The sequence below is a fragment of the Hipposideros armiger genome, unplaced genomic scaffold (assembly GCF_001890085.2).
Source record: "Hipposideros armiger isolate ML-2016 unplaced genomic scaffold, ASM189008v1 scaffold_64, whole genome shotgun sequence".
Taxonomy (NCBI): domain Eukaryota; kingdom Metazoa; phylum Chordata; class Mammalia; order Chiroptera; family Hipposideridae; genus Hipposideros; species Hipposideros armiger.
In genome coordinates this window covers 2,643,562-2,666,602 of record NW_017731414.1, presented here as the reverse complement: position 1 = coordinate 2,666,602, position 23,041 = coordinate 2,643,562, and the positions used below count along the sequence as shown (strand labels likewise).

At 48.6% G+C, this 23,041-nt stretch overlaps 2 protein-coding genes across 6 annotated transcripts in view; both read left to right on the top strand.

Moving 5' to 3' along the window:
* LPAR2 (lysophosphatidic acid receptor 2) lies at positions 1-3,014 on the top strand. Its single transcript, XM_019641809.1, has 3 exons — positions 1-137; positions 945-1,686; positions 2,417-3,014. The coding sequence occupies exons 2-3, from the start codon at positions 945-947 to the stop codon at positions 2,728-2,730; spliced, it is 1,056 nt and encodes a 351-aa protein (XP_019497354.1). The 5' UTR covers positions 1-137; the 3' UTR covers positions 2,731-3,014.
* A 2,802-nt stretch (positions 3,015-5,816) lies between these two features.
* Positions 5,817-23,041, top strand: part of PBX4 (PBX homeobox 4) — a 41,121-nt gene continuing 23,896 nt past the window's right edge. Inside the window, exons 1-2 of one of the 5 annotated variants that reach the window (XM_019641812.1) lie at positions 5,919-6,128; positions 16,328-16,401. In XM_019641812.1, the coding sequence (XP_019497357.1) occupies positions 5,986-6,128; positions 16,328-16,401 (217 nt within the window). In that variant the 5' untranslated portion in view covers positions 5,919-5,985. The other 4 variants (XM_019641817.1, XM_019641815.1, XM_019641816.1 and 1 more) reach the window with 4 other exon arrangements.

Sequence of the window (23,041 nt, the reverse complement as noted above, 5' to 3'; positions counted from 1 at the left end):
CTCCCGCGCTCTCTGCCGCCCGCGCTAGACGCACCCAGACACTGCTCCGCTCCCGCCGCGGTTACTGGGCCATGGGTCTCCCGCCCGCCCCGACCCCCAGCGAGGCCGTTCCGTCTGCGGCGTGACGGGCGGCCCAGGTGAGGCCCGCGTGGACGGGGGCGGGTGGGCACTGGTCCCGGGGAGGGCGTGGCACGTGCCCGCGGGGCTCGGGCGCCGCCCCCTCCTCTCCTTCCCCGCCCTCCGCTCCTCCCTCAGCCTTGGGGGCTCTGGGATGCCCCGCCAGCTGCCGCCTCCCTGACCGCCCCCTTTGTCCCAGAGGCCACCAGAGTCTTTCCTTCCACCCGGAACAGCCCGATGCCCCGCCGGAGCGCTCTTGCCCAAAGCCTGCCGCCCAACTTTTGGGGGTGTCTCGCAGCCCACCCCGGTGTCCCCAGTTACCTCCACGCCCAAGCACTGGCGATCTGCAGGGTCCGAAAAGTGACCCCACCCTGCACACACATGCCCCCTGGACTCTAGTCTCTGCAGTGACTCCGACACCATACTGATCCTCCTCTACTTTCATATCTGACACCCCTTTTGTCCTGCCCCAACACCCCCCCACCAACACAGATTGGACTCAGATTGGCAGCACATGGTGAGAGGGGTTTTCTTTAGGTTAAAAAAGGAAACCAATTGGAAAAGGAAAAAACAAACAAAATAAATAAACCCATCTAGTCCTTTAATTTGGGAGATATCTTTTGTAACAAAGTCTTAAAAGTAAATAAGTGACAAGTGTCCTCCTCCATTGAGCTGCTTTTCCAGGCCACCCTGGTCCCCACTACCACCACTTTGTGCCGAGGCATTTGAGTTTGAGACCCTTGGCCTTTCTGTCCAGACCCTCTCCTCTGGGTGCTGCTGCTTCCAACAAGCACCGCCTGCATTGACCTTTCCCTCTGTGCCTGTAGATGGTCACCATGGGCCAATGTTACTACAACGAGACCATCGGCTTCTTCTACAACAACAGTGGCAAGGAGCTCAGCTCCCACTGGCGGCCCAAAGATGTGGTTGTGGTAGCACTGGGGCTGACTGTCAGTGTGCTGGTGCTGCTGACCAACCTGTTGGTCATTGCAGCCATCGCCTCCAACCGTCGCTTCCACCAGCCTATTTACTACCTGCTTGGCAATCTGGCCGCAGCTGACCTCTTTGCCGGCGTGGCCTACCTCTTCCTCATGTTCCACACCGGCCCGCGCACGGCCCGGCTCTCGCTTCGGGGCTGGTTCGTGCGGCAGGGCCTGCTGGACACAAGCCTGACAGCATCAGTGGCCACACTGTTGGCCATCGCCATGGAGCGGCACCGCAGCGTGATGGCCGTGCAGCTGCACAGCCGCCTGCCCCGCGGCCGTGTTGTCATGCTCATTGTGGGCGTATGGGTGGCCGCACTGGGCCTGGGGTTGCTGCCTGCCCACTCCTGGCACTGCCTCTGCGCCCTGGACAGCTGCTCGCGCATGGCCCCCCTGCTCAGCCGCTCCTACCTGGCCGTCTGGGCCCTGTCCAGCCTGCTCGTCTTCCTGCTCATGGTGGCTGTCTACATCCGCATTTTCTTCTATGTGCGAAGGCGGGTGCAGCGCATGGCGGAGCATGTCAGCTGCCACCCCCGCTACCGCGAGACCACGCTCAGCCTGGTCAAGACTGTTGTCATCATCCTAGGTGAGTGGGACCCCACTTCCCCCCAACTCCTCCAAGACCTGATGGAGTATGATGGAAGGAGATGATTGGGTGGGGAATGTTCTCCAAGGAGGTGATATCTCAGCAGAGACCTGAATGCTGGAGGAGGGAAAAGAGTTCCAGGCAGAGAGAACAAGAAGGCAGGACCAGGCCAGCACCTCCAGAGAGGAGAGGAGGTCAGCACGGCCTCAAAGGGCACAGACGGCAGTCTGATTCAGTCTGATTTTGTTTTGCGTTCCGTGGGAAGCCCTTAAGAGCTTTTAGCAGGAAGTAATGTGGTCACTTGGTCACTCTGGCTGTTAAAATGTAGAATGGCCTTTGTAGAGAAGGTGACAATACACCCCACTGCCACCAAGAACAAGGAGCAGCTCTTCCCAATGATCCCTTTTCGCCACCAAGTAACTGGCCTGTCCCACAGTGACCTCCTTTCCCCCATAGAACAAACCTCCATGTACGCGTAGAAATATCCAGGGCTGGAGCCACTGTGTACCAGATAGGAAAGGTGTCCCCTCCAGCAGACAAATCAGAGAAAGGTGTCCCCTCTTAGCAGTTCTGCCCCATCATGCTGCCAAGGCAGCAAGGCAGGCCACCCTGGCACTGTAAACCACAGCTGCTGTCCAAGCTCTTGATACCCCTCCAGTCCTGAGCTCAGAGCCGTGGGTGCCAGGCCCCCCGACAGCTGACTCTGCTCACCTCAGGTTCCATCCCACAGGGGCATTTGTGGTCTGCTGGACGCCGGCCCAGGTGGTGCTGCTCCTGGACGGTCTGGACTGCAAGTCTTGCAACGTCCTGGCTGTGGAGAAGTATTTCCTACTCTTGGCTGAGGCCAACTCACTGGTCAATGCCGTGGTGTACTCATGTCGCGATGCTGAGATGCGCCGCACTTTCCGCCGCCTCCTCTGCTTTCTGTGCCTGCGCCGGTCCACCCACGAGTCTGCCCGCTATACACCCTCTGCCCGGACAGGTGCCAGCACACGCATCATGCTTCCTGAGAATGGCCACCCATTGATGGACTCCACCCTTTAGCCAACCTTGGACTTCAGCAGGATGCAGCAAGTACCCGATCGCTCCCCTGACAACTCGTGGATGTGCCTGGCTCAACCCAACCTGAGGGACAGAATTCAAGGCAGACCCTTGGTCAGGATGGCACGACACCCCTGCCAGCCCTCCCCAGACATAACTCTACTCCAGGGCCTGTGGGTGTGTGGGAATCTGGCTCTTCAGTGATCTCAGGTTGTGGGGTTTTTAATGAACATTTTTCTGTTTTTACTGCAACATCCTTGGTAAACCCTGTGGATCTCTTCCTTGTCCATGGTGGTGTGGGCGTTAACGGTGGGCGCGATGAGGTCTCTCTCAGGCCACGCTGCCCAGTACGACAAAGACGGACCATGCATGCACCATCTGCCTGAGGTTGAGTCTTCAGAGGCAGAAACTGAGGGGTGCTAAGTGGTAACTAGGAAAGGTTTGTGGCCCCTTGCAGCCTCTCGAGTTTGCCTGTGCCCGTTAGACTTAAGGCTTGTTTCCATGGGGGGAGGGCACGTTAAGGAGTAAACCTTTCTTTCTCCTCTGAGGTCTCCAAAGCACTTTCTGTCCTCAACTCAGTCTGTCGCTGTGTCCCAGAATTGTCCACTTCAGCTTTCGCTGGGCAGAGATCCTTCAACATGGCATCTCCTCAGTCCTGTTCTCATTCATCTTCAGTCTCTGACTGGCTGTCACTCCATCTCTCTTGGAGTCTTGCGTCTCTTCCCTCTTGCCTATCTTCTCCACTTGTTCCCCTGCCTCCAACTTGCCGCCTGCCTGTCTCCATCCTCTGGAACCCAGAGTAGTTTGTGGCCTGTGTGAGTCTTCTCTCTCCCACCTGCCCTTTTATCTGCATCCAGGTTAACAGATAGGTGTGTCCATCCCATTGCATACCACACCTATGGGCCAGAGGTACTGGGGTCCATGGAACAGGGTGCAAATTCGAGTGTTGCCATTTCTCAAGCTTCTCCTGATGTTGCCTGGCACACTGACAGTCATTTTAGGTGCATTATTTATTCATTACCTGCAGGTTTTACACTTATTTTCATGTGAAGACAGTGGCTCAGAGAGGTTGAGATCTGGCCCATGGTTACACAGCTTTGAAAGGGCACAGAGATTACATCGAGGGACTAGAGAGGCCCCTGGGGAAAGGGCTTCAGATTCCCACAAAGTGCGGAGTTGGTCACAAGCTCAGCCTGGTTTTCCCCTCACCTCACTGCCCCCCAAGGCCTCAGACGTGCCATACCCATGATGATGAGCCTTCTCTTTGATAGCTAGGCATGGTGTAGACCAGGATCTGGATTCTCTGCTTCCTCCTAAGGAGGAGACAGGGTTATGTCCCACTTCAGGTTCACACTGAATAACAGTCGAATTTGAACCCAGGCCTTCTATCAGCAGCCCAATTCTTAAACTACTAAAGCATGCATTGCCAAAGAACCAAAAACATCTAGGTCCTTCTACATTAAATGGGGCTGGGATTCCCTTTGGGAAAACCCCCTGCCATGAGGCAGCTCTGTGAGGAAGCAAAAAATGGACTGGGGCACTGGGTACTTCTCCAAGGTCCAAGGTGGGCAGCATGGCCCCTAGGGTCTGGGGCCTGAATCTCCAGAGGTGATGACCCAAGCCAGCAGCTTCCACTATGTGCCCGGGCACATGCCCATGAAAAATGCAGTCCATGCCTCCGTGGAGCTCTGGGCTTGTTAGGCAGACATGTCACTTTGGGGACCGAGGCAGCCAACCAACTCTTACGGCTTCCAAAAGGCAGCTCTGCTTTTATCTGCTCTGAGCTGACTCCTCCTGCAGTCAGCATCCTCCAGGTTCTAACACACATTCCTTAAATATCCTTTGGGAGTTTGTCCCATCAGTTTTTCCCTCTCTTGTAGGTCTCTCTTCTCTAGCGGGTGACTTCAAGTATACGTCTCTGCTGGTCCTTGAAGCTTTCAAACACCTACCCCCCCACACTTCATTCTCTGAAGGACACCAAAGTTACCCACTATTTTCAGGCCTCCTGTGCAAGTGCTGTGCCAGCCAGCTAGCTGACATTTTCATACAGGGCATCCGCTCTCTATGGTGCCCACATGTACTAGTACTTCCTGTTACTGGGGCCAAGTGTAGGGTTTCCTTTGTTAGGGAGCTTTCAAAGTTGTTCTTACACTGGCCCACATCACTTATTTCCAATCCCTGCTGTCTCTTTTGGAGTCCCCCAATCAAATCACACCAGATGGTTATTGCATTTCTTCAGCAGCGATGGGAAGATGGACTCTGCCCAAAAGAGTTGGCAGCCAGGCGGAGGACTGTTTCTGAGCCTCCATCTGGAGTCGGCCCTCAGAGCAAACAAGCTCAAGGTGGTCCCATGACTTTGGAGAAGTAATTTGTGTCCAGTTTGTTCCTTTTCACTCGCACAAGAAGCTGCTGTCTTGGGGTGCACCACAGAGTAGTTCTTCTGGAAGCATCCATTCATTCGGTAACCAAGTGCTAGAGTTTTCTAGGCCTGGAATGCTGCGAAGAGAATGAATAAAAGAGAGGTCACGTTTAAGTCAGATCTTGAAAGGTGAATAGAACTGACTTATATAGCTGAGAAAATCACTAATCTAATCTCCCAACCACCGTCACCACAAACCTGTGCCCCTCATGGAAATCTCCCAGGGAAGATCCAGGAGGCTGGAAGCCCTAGTGACCCACCTGATGGGACTGAGGCTGAGGGGAGCACTAGGGGATTGGGCAGGAGTCTGGGCCTCGGACTTTTGGAGATGAATGGGGTGTTCTGATGGGGTTTTGAGAGCCATGGGAGGCTCTGAGAAGGAAGGAGTGGCTCTGAGGAAGACTGGGCTGCTCTGAGAAGGGGGACTCAGGAGATGTGCCGGTCTCTGAGGAGCGGGAGGCTCAGCTATGAGGGCCTCAGAAAAAGTGGGGGCTCTGAGGAGGAGTGAGGTTCTGAGTAGGACCTGCCGCTCTGAGATGCAAGAGGTGGATATGTGGGAATGGGGGCCTCTGAAATGGGGCGGAGCCAGCGTCGCCCTCTGTAGGGCTGGAGGAGGGTGGGAAGTGCCGTTGCCTTGGCAACTCGTCTCCGAGTCCCGGGCTGCTGAGGGCAGCTGTTAGGGGCGTGTCCATGGGCGGTGCGCGGCGGCCTAGTAGGCGGCAGAGGCCCGGCCCAGGCGCGCGCAGAGCTCGGGGAGCGGCGACGGCGGTTGGCTACGGCGCGAGCGCGTGCTCCAGGCCCGGCGGCTCCTCCTCAGCGCCCGCCCAGCCCCGCCGCCCATGGACGACCCGCCGCGTCCCGCGCTGCCACCCCCCGCCCCGCGCCACCCGCCGCCCAGGCCCCCACTGGGCCCTGACACGGGCGACGTCCTGCAGCAGATCATGGCCATCACCGACCAGAGCCTGGAGGAGGCGCAGGCCAGGTGCTGCGCCGGGGCGGGGAAGGGGGCCACTCAAAGTGGAGGCCGTGAAGGGGGCGGGCCTCGGGGCGCCAGGGAGGCGGGGATGTGTGAAGCTGAGGAGAGGGCTGGGCGAGATTGCGGGGTGCATCTTTGAGCCGGGAGGGCAGAGGTAGGGGGGCTGGAGGAGGACAACGAAGGTATTTTTGGGGTTAAAATGGAACGGGTTGAAAGGCTTATGGGGCTAAGCAGCGGGAAGTGGGTTTTAGGAGCTCATCTTGGGGCAAGAAGGTTTAAGGGGAGTTTGTAGATGGGGAGGTTTATGGTGAAAGGTGGTTTTGGGGTTTATGGAGCGTAAGGGGATAAGAGGAGTGTTGAGGGGGTGTAAATGAATGGGTTAGTGGGATTCATGAGGGTGGGAAGTTTTGAGGGCAGATAAAGGAGAGTGAGTTGTGGGATGAATGGGACTTGGGAATGAAGAGATGGGTGCCTCGGTGTGGGAACCACCAGGAAAAGGGGTTAGTGGGGGAGCTGGATGAAAGTGGAGGACCCCTTTTTTAATTAATTTGGCAAATATTTATTAGAACTGTATGCAGAACACCTAGCTGGGTGCCGTCTTAGTCGCTGTTCTCAAGCTCATAGTTTAAGGGAGAGAGCGTAAGGGCAAAAAACTAAGTATAAAATTGTGAGAAAAGCTGTAATAAGGTAAGGGATGGCACGCTGTGGAAGCCAGCTGGAGAAGGCACAGCACCTTCAAAGGCCCGGAGGTGGGAAACAGCAGAAAGAAAGCAGAGCCAAGGACTGAAAGTCCCCAGTTGAGTCTGGAGAGAACCTGGAACCAGATCACACTGGGCCTACAAGTCTCAGAGTTTGAGGGTTTTTTTGTTTTGTTTTTGTTTCAGTTGCAACGGGAAAATTACAGCAGTGTTAAGACCAGTGTCCCACTTGCCTCCTCTCACCACTGTCAGCCAGCCAGCCAGGATTGGTAAACTTAACAAAGGCAGCACGTTGTGTTTGGGACCTGCTGGAATTATTAGAAAAGAAGAAAGGACCCAGGTCCTTTTGGAGGATGAGACCTTATTGAATGGGGGCTTGTTTGAAGGAGAAGGATGATCTCTGGGAGGGGCCAGGGTCTGGTGATGTGGACTGTGCGGTCATTAGAGCCCTGTAGTGAGGAGGGGTTAAAAAGCCAGTTGAGGGCCGGCCGAGTGGCATGTTGGTTAAGAGCTGGCTTGGGACGCCAGAGGGCCCCGGTTCGGATCCCACATATGAGGGCCAGGACACTGCCCTCCACAGCTAAGATGCTGAACAACAGCTCAACCTGGAGCTGGGCAGCAGTGAGTCGCCGGCGACGTAGGCTGCAGCCCCTGTGGCAGTGGGTTGCCATGGGCTACCGTATGCAGCCAGCAGCCAGCGTGAGCCAGCAGCCAGCGTGAGCGGCCAGCAGCCGCAGTGAGCGGCCGTCCAGAAGCTGGCGACTGATCTGCCTCGCCAGGGAAGAGCACAGTGATGGTGCCAACTTGGGCCAGTGAAGCAACGTCCTCCACAACTAGGCTGAAGAACAAAACGACAGCAACTTGTCTGTTCCCCTTCCCCCAATTCCGCAGCACTGTTCCCATCCCCTCAATTCCCCAATAAAAATCTTAAAAAAAAAAAGTGCGAGCTCTGAGCAAGAGACCTGCCAGTTCGATTAAAAAAAAAAAAAGCCAGTTGAACAGCAGCCCCAGTAAAGAGGAGGTAAAGTAAAAGGTGGATATGGCATTCATTTGTTCTTCATACTTTGTTTTCTTTGCTCTTGTGGAATGTCAACTCTTTTTTTTTTTTTTAAGATTTTATTGGGGAATTGGGGGAGGGGAACAGACAAGTTGTTGTCCTTCAGTCTTAGTTGTGGAGGGTGCAGCTAGCTCAACTCCAAGTCCAGTCGTCATCCAGCGGCCCGTTTGCAGCTTGCAGCCACTCAGCTCAAGATGCCGTGTTTAATCTTAGTTGCGCATGGGCGTAGCCCACCATCCCATGTGGGAGTGGAACTGGCAACCTTGTTGTTAGGAGCATGTGCTGTCACCAGCTGAGCCATCCCGTCACCTGTTGGCAGCTCAGCTCCGGCACAGCTCACTGGCCCATGTGGGAATCGAACTGGCAACCCTGTTGCTCAGAGCTCATGCTCTTAACCAACTGAGCCACTTGGCTGGCCCTGGAATGACAACTCTTTCTGCAGATTCATAACCTCTGCCTGAAAGTTAAGAGTGTCACCCCACCACCACATTCACTCTTTTTGGAGCATTGTGCTAGGTGCTAGATGTTCACTGCCCTCTTGGAACTCATTGAGAAGTAGGGTGTGTGGGGGACTAATTTATAAATAATTGTCATATCAAGAGTATGCTGAGTAGAGGTAATTCTGGGCACAAAAGAGCTGGGCTGGGAGAGGGTTCCTTTGTGTGATGCCCTGTTTGCTAGGCTAGTCTGAGAGCAGTGGCTTTGTTGTACTTTCATTTGTATTCCCAGAGCTGAGTACAATAGCTTTCATAAAGTTTTTTGTTTGTTTGTTTTTAATTGTGGAATTGGGGGATGGGAACAGCGCTGGGGAATCAGGGGAAGGGGAACAGACAAGTTGCTGTCGTTTTGTTCTTCAGTCTAGTTGTGGAGGACGTTGCTTCACTGGCCCAAGTTGGCACCATCATTGCGCTCTTCCCGGGTGAGGCAGATCAGTCGCCGGCTTCTGGACGGCTTCTCACGGTGGCCCTTGGCAACTCACACCGGCTGCCAGCCGCTCACGCTGGCTGCCAGCCACACACAGTAGCTTATGGCAACCCACTGCAGTAGGGGCTGCAGCCTACGCTAGCGCCGGCGACTCACAGCAGCCCAGCTCCAGGTCGAGCTGTTGTTCAGCATCTTAGCTATAAGATGGCAGTGTCACTGGTCCCAATGTGGGATCCGAACCAGGATCCTGCTGCTCAGAGCTGGCGTCCCAAACCAGCTCTTAACAAACGCGCCACTCGGCTGGCCCCAGCTTTCATAAAGTTTTGTTGCACTTAGGTTCTGTAAGGATTAGCAGGATGTGGGTGAGAGGGAAATGGGCTCTTCACACACAGGAACCACAGAGGCAGTGCTCTTTGGTTTGTGGAGCTACCTCTGTTTCTTCTGTTTGTGGACAGAAAAGGGGCCACATGTTAAACCTGAAAAGCTTAGGAGACTGAAAGTAACCAGAGGATGGTGTGAACATAAAAACTCCTAACTAAAGTGGGCCATGGCAGGAAGTCACATCTCTTGAGCTTCCTCATTAAATTAATCTGTGCCTTTTCAGTGGGCCTGTTCTTTGTCTTTTTGTACCTAAAATAACATCTTTAATCCTCCCCCCCTCCCCACCAGAGCTGGAAACTGCAAAATTCCTCATTATCATGCTTGTCTCCTGATTACCATCTCTATGTGCTGTAAAGAGCGAACTGTTACCTATCCTGCACCCACCTGTGTGGGAGGAGTACCTGTCTCTCCAATGTACTTTTATCCAATCCCAAAGATTTTCCCGCTTTGCTTTCTCCTACCCCCTTAATCTATCACCGATAGATTTCATGTAACCTTCCTCCTTTGATTTTATGTATAAAATAAACTGCAAACTGCCATTTTGCAGAGCATTTTCTCAATCCGTTGAGATATTGCTTCCCGGCAATTGTCGACAGTTTGGCTCAAGTAAACTCTTATAAGTTTTCTCTTAAGCTGGATATTTTTCGTCAACATGTTCGAGGGGGAGAGTTGCTTAACCAGTGAGCTTTGCCCAGCTGTCACCTTCCTCAAGCACCTGTCACCGCAGCACAGCCACGGCGAGGCTGCTGTTTTCCTGTAGCAATCTCTTCAGGCTGCACTCGATAGGCTTTAGAATAAAATGCAGTGAGTCACCTCTTCCTTGCTGTTCTTGAATACAGCTCTTTTTTTTTAAGGCTAAGAAAGTGAATAGCAGGGCATTATACATGCTGACAACATGGCTGTTAGATTGCTGGTCCTTGGTTTCTTTCTGTGATAGAAAGACTCCCTGGGGCTTTTATGTTGAGACTTGGAAGCTTCAAATCTGCCCCTCTTCATTGGCTGTAGCTTTTAGATGAACTCTAGGCTCTAAAAGTCCCACAACAGTCTTCAGTCCTCAGGTGGGCCACTTATACCACTGTGGAGAAAACAGCTTGGGTGGATCTTTTCCTCAGTAAACTCTGCAGCCTGGTTAGATAACCAACCTGTGATAATACACACGCACACGCACACGCGCGCGCCAGCAGATTGTCTCTCCTGGACAGCTGACTGGGTGAGACCTTTGCAAGTCTTTCTTTTTCTTTTTTTTCTTTTTTTAAGATTTTTATTGGGGAATTGGGGGGATGGGAACAGACAAGTTGCTGTGGTTTCGTCCTTCAGTCTAGTTGTGGAGGACGTTGCTTCACTGGCCCAAGTTGGCACCATCATTGCGCTCTTCCCGGGTGAGGCAGATCAGTCGCCGGCTTCTGGACGGCCGCTCACTGCGGCTGCTGACCGCTCACGCTGGCTGCTGGCTACATACGGTAGCCCATGGCAACCCACTGCCACAGGGACTGCAGCCTACGCCGTTGCTGGCAAATCACTGCAGCCCAGCTCCAGGTTGAGCTGTTGTTCAGCATCTTAGCTGTGGAGGGCAGTGTCACTGGCCCTCATATGTGGGATCTGAACCGGGGCCCTCTGGCGTCCCAAGCCAGTTCTTAACCATCGCGCCACTTGGCCGGCCCCTGCAAGTCTTTCTGACCCTGCCTTCTCACAATGCACTTTGCCAACCCCTGCTGTCCCTGGAGTCAGTTTAGCTCAACTGGCTAGCAAGAAAGAATTTTACATCTCAGCTGTGAGGCCCGCTCAACCTGTTTTGTCACCATAAGTGTATTTAAAGAAGGAAAGCACCCTTACTCTCCTTAAACCTTGATTCTTTTTTTTTTTTAATTGGGGAATTGGGGGAGGGGAACAGTGTTGGGGAATCGGGGAAGGGGAACAGACAAGTTGCTGTCCTTTTGTTATTCAGGCTAGTTGTGGAGGACATTGATTCACTGGCCCATGTTGATATTATCATTGCGCTCTTCCCGGGTGAGGCAGATCGGTCGCCGGCCTCTGGATGGCTTCTCACGGTGGCCCTTGGCAGCTCACACCGGCTGCCAACCACTCACGCTGGCTGCTGGCCACACATGGTAGCTTATGGTGGCCACTGCAGCAGGGACTACAGCCTACGCCGGCGCCAGTGACTCAACGGCAGCCCAGCTCCAAGTCAAGCTGTTGTTCACCATCTTAGCTGTAGAGGGCAGTGTCACTGGCCCTCATGTAGGATCCAAACTGGGGCCTGCTGCTCAGAGCTGGCATCTCCCAAGCCAGCTCTTAACCAATGTGCCACTTGGCTGGCCCAAATCTCGATTCTTACTTACATCTGTCTTCATTATCAGGGAGGCAGCTCCAAGTGCTTCTGAATAATTTATTTTGTCATTATGGCTAAGTAGTCTCAGGATACTGACTGTGTATTGTTCTTCCTTCTGACTACACAGATAGTGGAGAGATACCGGGAACTTTGGGATGTACATCTTAGTTTAGATGCAGCCCCAGTAAGCTGGAGACTTCCTGTGTCCGTGCTGACCAGCCTCTTGAATGATCTTGTGACCTTAGGCTACACCCTGACCTCTTCTCGGAGAAGGGATAGTTCTTCAATTTCTGATTGGAACCTTTGACTGATCACATTCTCATTCATTTCTTATATGGAACCAGTAAAGCAGAAATTTTTATCTCATTTGTCAAGGATTGTTTGATATTTTGCTTTATCATGCATAGCTTTTTTATAATAATTTTTACACCATTTTACAATTTACATAGGTCATTTCATTTGCTTCTCTTGACTACCTTTATGAGGGATTTATAAGGGTTATCAGACTAGGGTTTAGGGTTCCTCTGTTAGGATTGTCAGGCTGCAAAGTTCTTCCTTCCCTGAAAGTCCCTAGCTAGTTTGAGTCATGGGCCCATTTGAAAATCAGTTGCAGGCTCTGGGCCCTCCCCCACGCCCCCAACTGTGTGCTCATTGACCACACTTTTGGTGATCCTTAGTCCTAGGGTGCCCTGGAGCCTGGAAACTGCCATTACTCAAAGGCTGATAGGATTCTTTCTTTTCTAGTAGTGAGATTCCTAAGAAGTCAGTATGAAAACTCTAGAGCTAGAAATGGCTGAGGGGTGAGTTTTGGAAACTTGAACAAAAAAGGAAGCTAAAGGGTCAGCAATGTAACTCTGGAGACGCAGGCTCCATCCCCGATGTTCTGGTAGAGGCAACTGAAGACGCTTCTTTAAGTCATTCTGCATATTGGAACGACAGGTGGGTTGTGTTACAGGATTGGCAGATTGGGTGTAGTGGTTGCTTCTTGACCCTTTGTCGGCAGGTGCATTCAGACACGCTATAGAGCTACACTGTCCAATGTGTGTAGCCACTCCCCACGTGTCTTTTTAAATGAAAAGAAATTAAAATTAAATAAATTAAACATTCAGTTCCTCAATTGCACTAGTCACATTTCAAGTGCTCAGTAGCCGTGTATGGCCAGTGGCTACCATATTAGCGCAGATGGAGAACATTTCCATCATCACAGATAATTCTCCTGGAAGGTGGGTGGTACACTACAACAGTGCTTCTTAGGCTCCACGTGCAGCAAATCTCTGTGGGAACCTTAGTGCAATACAAGTTGTGATGTAGTAGGTCTGGATGTGGGAGGGGCGAGAGTCCACGTTTTTAACAAGCTCCCAAGGGTGCCAGTGCTGCTGATCCCAGGCCATACTTGGAGAGGTTGGGCTCTCAAGTGTGGAGATGATAGCATACCATTTATTTCAATTTTCATAAATTACTTTACCTAGTAGATGGTTAATCTGACAAATGAAAATTATTTCTGAGCCTAAATTGTATTTGTGGGCATAATGGATTTTAAATGAATCACAAGGGTCACATATTAGCATTGTTTTTGCCTACTTGATATAGAAAGAAAATTAAATTATAAATAAATAAAATTCAGAAAATAGTTGATTTTTTTTTTCTCTAGATGAAAACACGGCCTGGAGCCATGAGGCCCTGTTGTTTCAGGGTCTGTTTATATTTTCGGGAAATCAGGTTTTAGAGGGTCCAGGATTGTTTTTATATTTCCTTTGTATAGTCTATAAAACCACAACTCAAATTTGTGTTGTTTGTAGAACTTGAGTATAACAGAAAATGACCATTGGGGAATGCTAATAAGGTTTTTAGGGGAAAAAAAGAAACTTCACATATAGTGAATAAAAGTATCATGGAGAATGGTCACCGTTGTACATGTTTTAGGAGCAAGCAATAGGATATATGAGGTGGTATGCCTAAAACTAAAATTATATTTAGAAATTGGCTTTTAGGAAACGTAACAGGTACTACAGTTAGGGCCTTCTTAGCATTTCTAAGAAGAAAATTCTCTGAACTTATTTATGACTTCTTAAATATTTTCTACAGGGGTAACCGGTTAGTTCAGTTGGTTAGAGCATGGTGCTGATAACACCAAGGTTGCCGGTTCGATCCCCGCATGGGCCACTGTGAGCTGCACCCTCCTTAAAAGAGTCAACTACGCCGTTGTAGCATGAAAGCAATGTGGAACCAATGATCATGGCTGTTCCCCAATAAAATTTTTTTAAAAATAAAAAACTTAAATATCTATATATTTTTTTTCCTACCAGTAGAAATTTACATGACTTGCTTTTTTTTTTCTTTTCTCTTTATTGTTTGACTTCCTTAATTCCTCCAGTATTTCTGCAGATTGACTTTGCTTATATGGATTCAACTCTAATTATTAAAGGGACATTGTGTAACTTTGACGACCCTTAGAACTTAACCAAATGGCAAGGCATAAACCTTCCACTGAATGGTATGTTCCTGGTCTCAGTACCTCTGGAATACTGAATAAGGGGACATAGACCTTTAGAAGTATGCACGTTAATGCATGGCAGCCTCAGCTTTCAGCATGCCCGTTCAGAGACTGCGAGAGGTCAGAGGAGGAATTGATGGTTTGGAATTCCCCAAAGCCAGATAGCATTAGCATGAGAGACTCTGTTAGTCCAAACCTGGGAAGTAGAATTTGAGTTGAAATTTTCATTTTCATCAGCCTGAAGGAGCTTCCTTAGTTACTGGTTGGCTTAGTGCCTTCAGTCTTTGCTCTTAGCCTGCTTAGAGGTTTCCGTTTTGTGCTTATGTTAACTTGCCTATCTTGTCTTGGTCTAGTGCCAAAGGAAAGTCTTAATATCCTTGGTGTGCTTGGAGTTGCATTTTGTTGGTTTTAAAATGATTTCCTCAAGCTATCCAAAATCTAGGATCACAACAAAATCCCTTTCGAAGTAATTTTATTAATAAGTAAAACAATGTGCCAAATGTTTCAGACAAGTTTGAATGAGCAGGTACCACTCACTCCTTTAAGTGACAGTTACTGAGTGCCCCACATCTGAATACAAACCTCCCAAAACCTTAGGAAGTGGGTGATTTTTCACCAAATCTCTAGATGAGGAACTGCTCCTAGTGAGTAAAAACTTGCCTGAGGTCAGACAACCAGCAGGTGGTTGGGTGGAGATTTGGGCTTGTTCCCTTGAACTCTGGTGCTGACCTGCCACCCTCCCTGCTTTTCCCAGAGCTCCTGCAGCCTCACTAGAATATGACATCACTTCTTGCTTCAGGTGATATGGGAGATCAGACAGTTGGGCTAAGTCTTCAGAGGAGCAGAGAGAGGCTGATAAGGAATTAGCTAGGGTGAGGCCACCTGTCAGCAAGACGAGAGCTTAGAAGATGGGACCCTAGAATCCATCTACACTCAGGCTGGGGCACAGGAGTACACCCCAAGGAGATGACCTTGATCTGGATGTGAGGCTTTTTGCCCAGCAGAGAAAGTAAGTGTGGCATTCTAGGCTGGAGGCAAGCATGTGTGCAGGGAAAGCTCAGAGCAGGAAGGCATGTAGCATGGTCCCGTCAGGCCTGAGTGGAGGGCATGGCCTTTGAAGGGAAACTTGGATAGGGTGACTGCCTCCTTTAGCTGCTGTTCAATCAAGCATGGCCTTAAACTCCTTGGCAAGCCGGGAGTGAGTGTGCAGTTTGTTCTGTTCATTATTTCTTCTCAAAGTATTCTGACCTGAGGTATTAATATTTGTTTGGGTCAGAAGAAATAGTCATGGCATCTCTTTCTCTGACCACGGCTGGGAGTTTGTGCACTTTTAAGGCTGAGAATGTGATTCAATTGGGTCCATCTGCATAATCTGGATTAATCTCCCATTCTCAAAATCCTTAACCTTAATCATATCTGCAGTATTTTCCCTTGTAAGGCAACATATTCATGGTTCCAAGGATTAACACATGACATCTTTGGGGGACATTCTTCTGCCAACCACAGTTCCCATCATAGGCAAACAAAAGCCAGCTGTTCCCCTGACACACAGGCTGTTCCCATCGGCCCCACTTGTCTCTCTAACTAACTTCACCACATGGCTCTCTCATTTACCTCTTACCCTATAGCATCCTGGTTTCTTAAAAAGCCAAGTGTGTTCTCACTCAGGGCCTTTGCACTGGCTGTTTCCTCTGCCTAAATTATTACTCTCTTCAGCCCTTCTCCTGCCTAACTTCTCGGCTTTGATGTCACCTCAGAGACATATAAACTCCAATGAACTTTCTAGCCATCACCCTAGTTTAAATCGTCATAAAGCACCTGACACAACTGATGGTTTTCTTGCTTGTGTGTGTTTGGTGTCTCTCACCACCTCCATTTTAACCACTACATGGGAACGAACCTCGTCTGTCTGTGTCTCTGTGACACTAGGATGGTGTATGGCACGTAGTAGGTGCTCAGTAAACACTTGCAAAGTTAACATTGCACAACCCTCGGGCAGGATGGCTGGGGTTTCTGCACCAAAGTGCCACTACAGGTCAGTAGTGTGAACACAGCTTTCACATCGCTGTACCTTGAAATTTTGTAGCTCTTGATGAATTTCTGCATTGTTTAAAATTCTACATATGAAGGGAACTGTTTTGAATCTTTGTATACTGCTCTACTTAAACTTTGTACAAACCAAATTCATATGAACTGCTATGGTACAATACCTTCATAAGGTATTTCCACAGAACTCGCTGACTCAATATGGAGGATGTTTATTTCTGATGGACAGGATGACGTGTCTCTTTCTCACGTGCTCCTCTGTTGCCTCTCTTTCAGAAAGCATTCTCTGAATTGCCATCGGATGAAGCCTGCTCTCTTCAGTGTGCTCTGTGAGATCAAGGAGAAGACAGGTAGGCTGTTCCTATGTAGCTCCAGGAGCGAGACAACCACACGCCTCTCATCCTGGCTCAGCCCTAGTGTGCATCATGGGCTATCTTGTCTTGCCCATCACATCTCTTTCTGGCAGCAAATGATTCATTCCTGTCTTGTCAGAGCCCTGCTTTCTGGTATCACATCCTTTTATTTTGCATTTTATAACTGGAACAATCCTGTTACCAATGAGTAACAAGCAGCTGCATTCGTCTTAAGCAGGACCTAAGAGGCTCTGTGGCATTCAGTTGTTTTGGGAAAGGGGAAGATGACAGAATTAGAAAAGTGGAATAATAATAATTTTGTTTTGTTTGATTTAAGCATCCATAGAAGCATCCCCGTGGAAGGCTTCTGCTACTGCAAATCCTTTGTTTAAAAAAAAAAATTTTGTTTAAAAAAAGAACTTTTTATTTTGAATTAGTTTTATATTTGCAGGAAGGTTGAAAAAAGGAGTACAGAGAGTACTCCTATAGCCTTCTCCCAGCTTCTCCTCAGGTTAGCACCTTCAGAACCATCGTGCAATGATGACAACCAGGAAATTAACCTTGGCACAATGCTCTTCTGCTAAATGACAGGCCTTATTTGGATTTCCCAAGTTTTTGCCCTAATGCCCTTTTTCTGGTCCAGGCTCCCACGTTGCATTTAGCCCTTGTGTCACCTTAGTCTCCTCCAATCTGACGGTTCCTCGGCCTTTTCTTGTTGTCCGCAGCCCACACATGTTTTCTGAGAACTGCTCGGTCATTTGTAGCGTGACCCTCACTGTGGTCTGCCTGATGTTTCCTCATGATTAGACTGAGGCAGTGAGTCTTTGGCAGAAATCCTACAGAAGTGACTTTGTGTCCTTTTCAGTGCGATTTGTCGGAGATACATGCTGTTGATATTTCCTATCGCTGGTGGTGCTGACCTTGATCAGTTGGTCAAGGTTAATAGCAATTTGAAGATAGTTTGCAAGAGAGTCCACCAAATAAAATGAAGATATCATTGAGACCAAAGGTTATCAACAGAAAGGTTATCACTTGAATACTTAGAGTGAGTCAGTCTCTTGAGGTCAATTATTTGAATTTTCTCTGTCACTTTGGAGCATGGCGCTTCAGATATCCTGGGGCTCATGGAACGTGTTTATGTGGTACAAAAGTATGTTTCTTTCTGAACATGGTTTTGGTTCGAGATTGACGTGTACTTGACATGGACAGTAGTCAAAAGCAGTGATAGGGTCTGAATTCTGCTTCACCTCCACATGAGCCTGGCATGTGCCTGAACCTTTTTCTGTCTTCAGTCCTTGTCTGTGAATCGGGAACAGTAATAACACTTAGCTCATGGTTACTGAGGACTGTGTGAGTACGGTGAGGCTGTGGGTACAGTGCTGGCCTCCAGTAGTTATCTGGTGCCTGAAAGAGAAATTCAATTTGAAACCTACATTTAAGTTTCACCCAGATGCTATAAGGATGTGATAGTCTTTATTCTCCCATAGCCTGAGTATTTTTTCATTATGGTAAAATATACATTACATAAAATTTACCACTTTAACCATTTTTAAGTGTACAATTCAGCGGCATTAAGTACATTCACATTGTTGTGCAGTGTCACCACCATCCATCTGCAGAACTTTTTATCTTCCCAAACTGAAACTCTGTCCCCATTAAACACCAACTCCCCACTTCCCCTCCCCCAGCCTCTGGTAACCACCATTCCACTTTCATTATGATCTTGACTACTCTAAGTATCTCACATAAGTGGAATTAAACGATATTTGTCCATTTGTGTCTGACTTGTTTCACTTAGCCTAGTGTCTTCAGGGTTTCCATGTTTGAGCGTGTGTCAATTTCATTACTTTTTAAGGCTGAGTAAGTCCATTGTATGGATGGACCACATTTTGCTTATCCAGTCATCCATTGTAGAACATTCGGGTTGTTTTCCACTTTTTGGCTATTGTGAATAATGCTGCTGTCAACACATGTATACAAATATCTTTTTGAGTCCCTACTTTCAGTTCTTTAGGTACACACGCAGAAGTGAGATTGCTGGATCATATGGTTAGTCTATGTTTAACCTTTTGAGGAACTGCGAGACTGTTGTCTACAGTGGCTGCCCCGTTTTACATTCTTACTGGCAGTGCATGAAGGTTCCAATTTCTCCACATCCGCACCAACACTTGTTATTTTCTGGGTTGTTGTTTTTTTAATGTAATAGCCATCATAGTGGGTGTGAAGAGCTATCTCATTGTGGTGAACATATTATTTTATACTTGTTTGACATTTGAAAGACTCTTTGATGACAGTAGATTTGGGGAACCATATTAGTTCAAAGAAATAGCTCGTGGATCTTCATGGTGTCACTCCTTAACCCAGGTAGAAGTCAACATTTTATCTGTTACCTTTACCACCACTTTCATTTTTCAGAGATGCCAGCCTGTGCTATATTTCTGTTCTAATTCTCTTCCCTTTTAGTTCACTTTAAAGCTGAAACGTTATATTTCTTTTGGCTTAAAAAGCCATTGTAACTTGAGTGCTACATTTGTTCTCATAGGTTTGTTTGTGTGTGTTTAACTTTTTTTTTTTAATTTGGTATTTTAAGTCTGGTATTTTTTTTTTTAAGATTTTATTGGGGAATTGGGGAAGGGGAACAGTGTTGGGGAGTAGGAGAAGGGGAACAGCCAAGCTGTTGTCCTTCAATCTTAGTTGTGGAGGATGCAGCTAGCTCAACTCCCAAGTCCAGTCGCCATCCAGCCACCCGTCGGCAGCTCACGGCCGCTCAGTTCAAGGTGCTGTGTTCAATCTTAGTTGCGGGTGGGCATAGCCCACCATCCCATGCGGGAGTCAAACTGACAGCCTTGTTGTTAGGAGCACATGCTCTCAGCAGCAGCTCAGCTCAGGCGCAGCTCACTGGCCCATGTGGGAATCGAACTGGCGACTGTTGCTCAGAGCTCGCGCTCTTAACCAACTGAGCCATTCGGTCGACCCTTAACTTTTTATTTTGAAATAATCACAGATTTACAGAAATGTTCATTGGATTTTCCATTTATTTATTTATTTATTTATTTACTGTCAGTTTAGATTCATGGAGTCCTATTTTATTATCGTCATTTACTATTATTCATTTTGATGCTCAAATTGTCCCAGATTTGGATAGCAGAAGCCCTTTCAGGATGGTCTTGTGTCCTTCTGACAGGTCTCCATCATTCTCTTGAGCACTTCCTTACTTGCTGGTAAAAGGTTCTATATCCAATTTCCAATGTGTGGCGAGAAGTTTCCTCATACCACCAAGTAAGTCTTGGAGACCAGCTGAGTGTCCTACCGTTCAACTCAATTCTGACACTGACTACCTGGGGATAATCATCAGACCCCACAGGTTAAGGGCTCAGTCCCACAAGACTGCACACTCCTACCTTTCACTTCAGATGCCAGTCGCAAGCCCATGTTGTTACCTGCACTTCTGACCTACCAGTTTATAGATTGGAGATTCCAGTGACCCTCACCTTGGGTTCGATTAATTTGCTAGAATGGCTCACAGAACTCAGAGAAACATTTCAATTACTCAAGTACCAGTTTATTATAAAAGGATATAACACAGGAACAGCCAGATGGAAAAGATGCTTAGGGCAAGGGGCTCAGAGCTTCCTTACCCTCTCTGAGTGTGCCACTCTCCCCAGTCTCCACACATTCACCAATCCAGAAGCTCTCTGAACCTTCTCCTTTTGGGTTTTTATGGAACTTCATTACCTAGGCATGATTGATTATATCATTGGCCACTGTTGATCTATTCAACCCCAGCCCCTCTCCTCTCCCTGGGAGTCTGGAGGTTGGGGGAGGGATATGACTGAAAGTTCCAACCCTCAAATCACACGAATAGGTTCCCTAGCAACCAACCCCTATTCTTGGGGGCTGGTCCAAAGTCATCACGTTTACATAACAAAAGACACCTTTTCCAAGGTTTTAGGAGCGCTGTGCTTGAAATGGGGATAAGACCAAATATATATTTCTTTTTTTTTTTTTAAAGATTTTTATTGAGGAGTTGGGGGATGGGAACAGTGCTGGGGAATTGGGGAAAGGGGAACAGACAAGTTGCTGTCCTTTTGTTCTTCAGTCTAGTTGTGGAGGACCTCGCTTCATTGGCCCAAGTTGGCACCATCATTGAGCTCTTCCTGGGCGAGGCAGATCAGTCGCAGGCTTCTGGACGGCCGCTCCCGCTGGCTGCTGGCTACACACGGTAGCCCATGGCAACCCACTGCAGCAGGGGCTACAGCCTACGCCATCGCCGGCGACTCACGCAGCCCAGCTCCAGGTTGAGCTGTTGTTCAGCATCTTAGCTGTGGAGGGCAGTGTCACTGGCCCTCATATGTGGGATCCGAACCGGGGCCCTCTGGCGTCCCAAGCCAGCTCTTAACCAACGCGCCAATTGGCCGGCCCAAATATATATTTCTTATTATAAATCACAATATCACAGCTGCCGTAACATATTTTAGGTTCATACTGGCCTCTCTCTGCCCCAGCCAGAATCAGCCATTCCTCCAAGGAGCCTGGCCCCATTTAGAGTAGATCTTGGCCCTAGGTATGCTCATTGTTACTGAGGTATTACTGCTCTGATCACTCTTGGGACTGAACTAAAGAATATTTGTGGGTGACACATACATATTCACATCTGTTTTTTTCTATATCTGCATGTATTGAAAACCGTGAGTTCATTCCAATATATTTAATTCTAGTTGAATGCCACAGGGTTCATTGTTTTTTTCATTTCAGAATTGTAACTCCTTTCTCTGATAGTTAAGGACCCTGCTCCCATTTGCCTCACTACTTATTTAATCAGCTGCCCCCCTGCTGTGTATGCCCAGCCTTCCTCCCCCACTCCCATCTTGACTCCCTCAGCTCCCACGTGATTCCCTCCTTACCTTGCTTGGGCTCCAACACCCAGGGCTAGGTCGCCTTCCATCCCAGACACTGCCTTGCCCTACAGGGCTGTAATGTCCCCTCACTCAGGTGCCTCACATGTGGTCTATCTCATCTGTTCCTTATTTAAATTATGGAGAGCAGATATTATGGCTCCAGTAAGTGGAAGCTCAAAGGTCGGGCTTTTGTGAGGTTTAAACAAGTTTGCCCTCCACCCCTCGCAACATTCTCTTTAATGTTTGGTATGAACTGGGTAAGCAGCATTCCTGCAGCTGTATGAGTGATACAGCAGAGAGCCCTGTGGGCAGAGAGAAACTGCCCACTGGGGCCATGCCAGCCCACATGTATCTATCTTTTAGAGATGCTGGCTCCTTAGTACACTGAATTGTGTGACATTGATCACCCTAATTGGGATGCCCTTCAGCTTTGGGTCACAACTCCCATCCTCACCTTGCCAGTCTGTCCCTCCCAAGCTCCTGGTCTCAGCTTCTCCATCGGCACCTGAGGACAGAGCCAAGGAGAGGCCTCCCTGCCGGTGTCTGACTTGAAGCAGTGCTTCTAAAGGGCCCCTAGTAAGTCTGCGTGTGCGGTGCGGTTTGGGGAGATGACTGTTATCAGGTTAAGGAGCATTCTGTTGACAAAAATATCCAGCATAAAAGAAAACTTATGAGTTTATTTGAGCCAAACTGTTGACAATTGCCGGGAAGCAAAATCTCAACGGATTGAGAAAATGCTCTGCAAAATGGCAGTTTGCAGTTTATTTTATTTATTTATTTATTTATTTACTGTCAGTTTAGATTCATGGAGTCCTATTTTATTATCGTCATTTACTATTATTCATTTTGATGCTCAAATTGTCCCAGATTTGGATAGCAGAAGCCCTTTCAGGATGGTCTTGTGTCCTTCTGACAGGTCTCCATCATTCTCTTGAGCACTTCCTTACTTGCTGGTAAAAGGTTCTATATCCAATTTCCAATGTGTGGCGAGAAGTTTCCTCATACCACCAAGTAAGTCTTGGAGACCAGCTGAGTGTCCTACCGTTCAACTCAATTCTGACACTGACTACCTGGGGATAATCATCAGACCCCACAGGTTAAGGGCTCAGTCCCACAAGACTGCACACTCCTACCTTTCACTTCAGATGCCAGTCGCAAGCCCATGTTGTTACCTGCACTTCTGACCTACCAGTTTATAGATTGGAGATTCCAGTGACCCTCACCTTGGGTTCGATTAATTTGCTAGAATGGCTCACAGAACTCAGAGAAACATTTCAATTACTCAAGTACCAGTTTATTATAAAAGGATATAACACAGGAACAGCCAGATGGAAAAGATGCTTAGGGCAAGGGGCTCAGAGCTTCCTTACCCTCTCTGAGTGTGCCACTCTCCCCAGTCTCCACACATTCACCAATCCAGAAGCTCTCTGAACCTTCTCCTTTTGGGTTTTTATGGAACTTCATTACCTAGGCATGATTGATTATATCATTGGCCACTGTTGATCTATTCAACCCCAGCCCCTCTCCTCTCCCTGGGAGTCTGGAGGTTGGGGGAGGGATATGACTGAAAGTTCCAACCCTCAAATCACACGAATAGGTTCCCTAGCAACCAACCCCTATTCTTGGGGGCTGGTCCAAAGTCATCACGTTTACATAACAAAAGACACCTTTTCCAAGGTTTTAGGAGCGCTGTGCTTGAAATGGGGATAAGACCAAATATATATTTCTTTTTTTTTTTT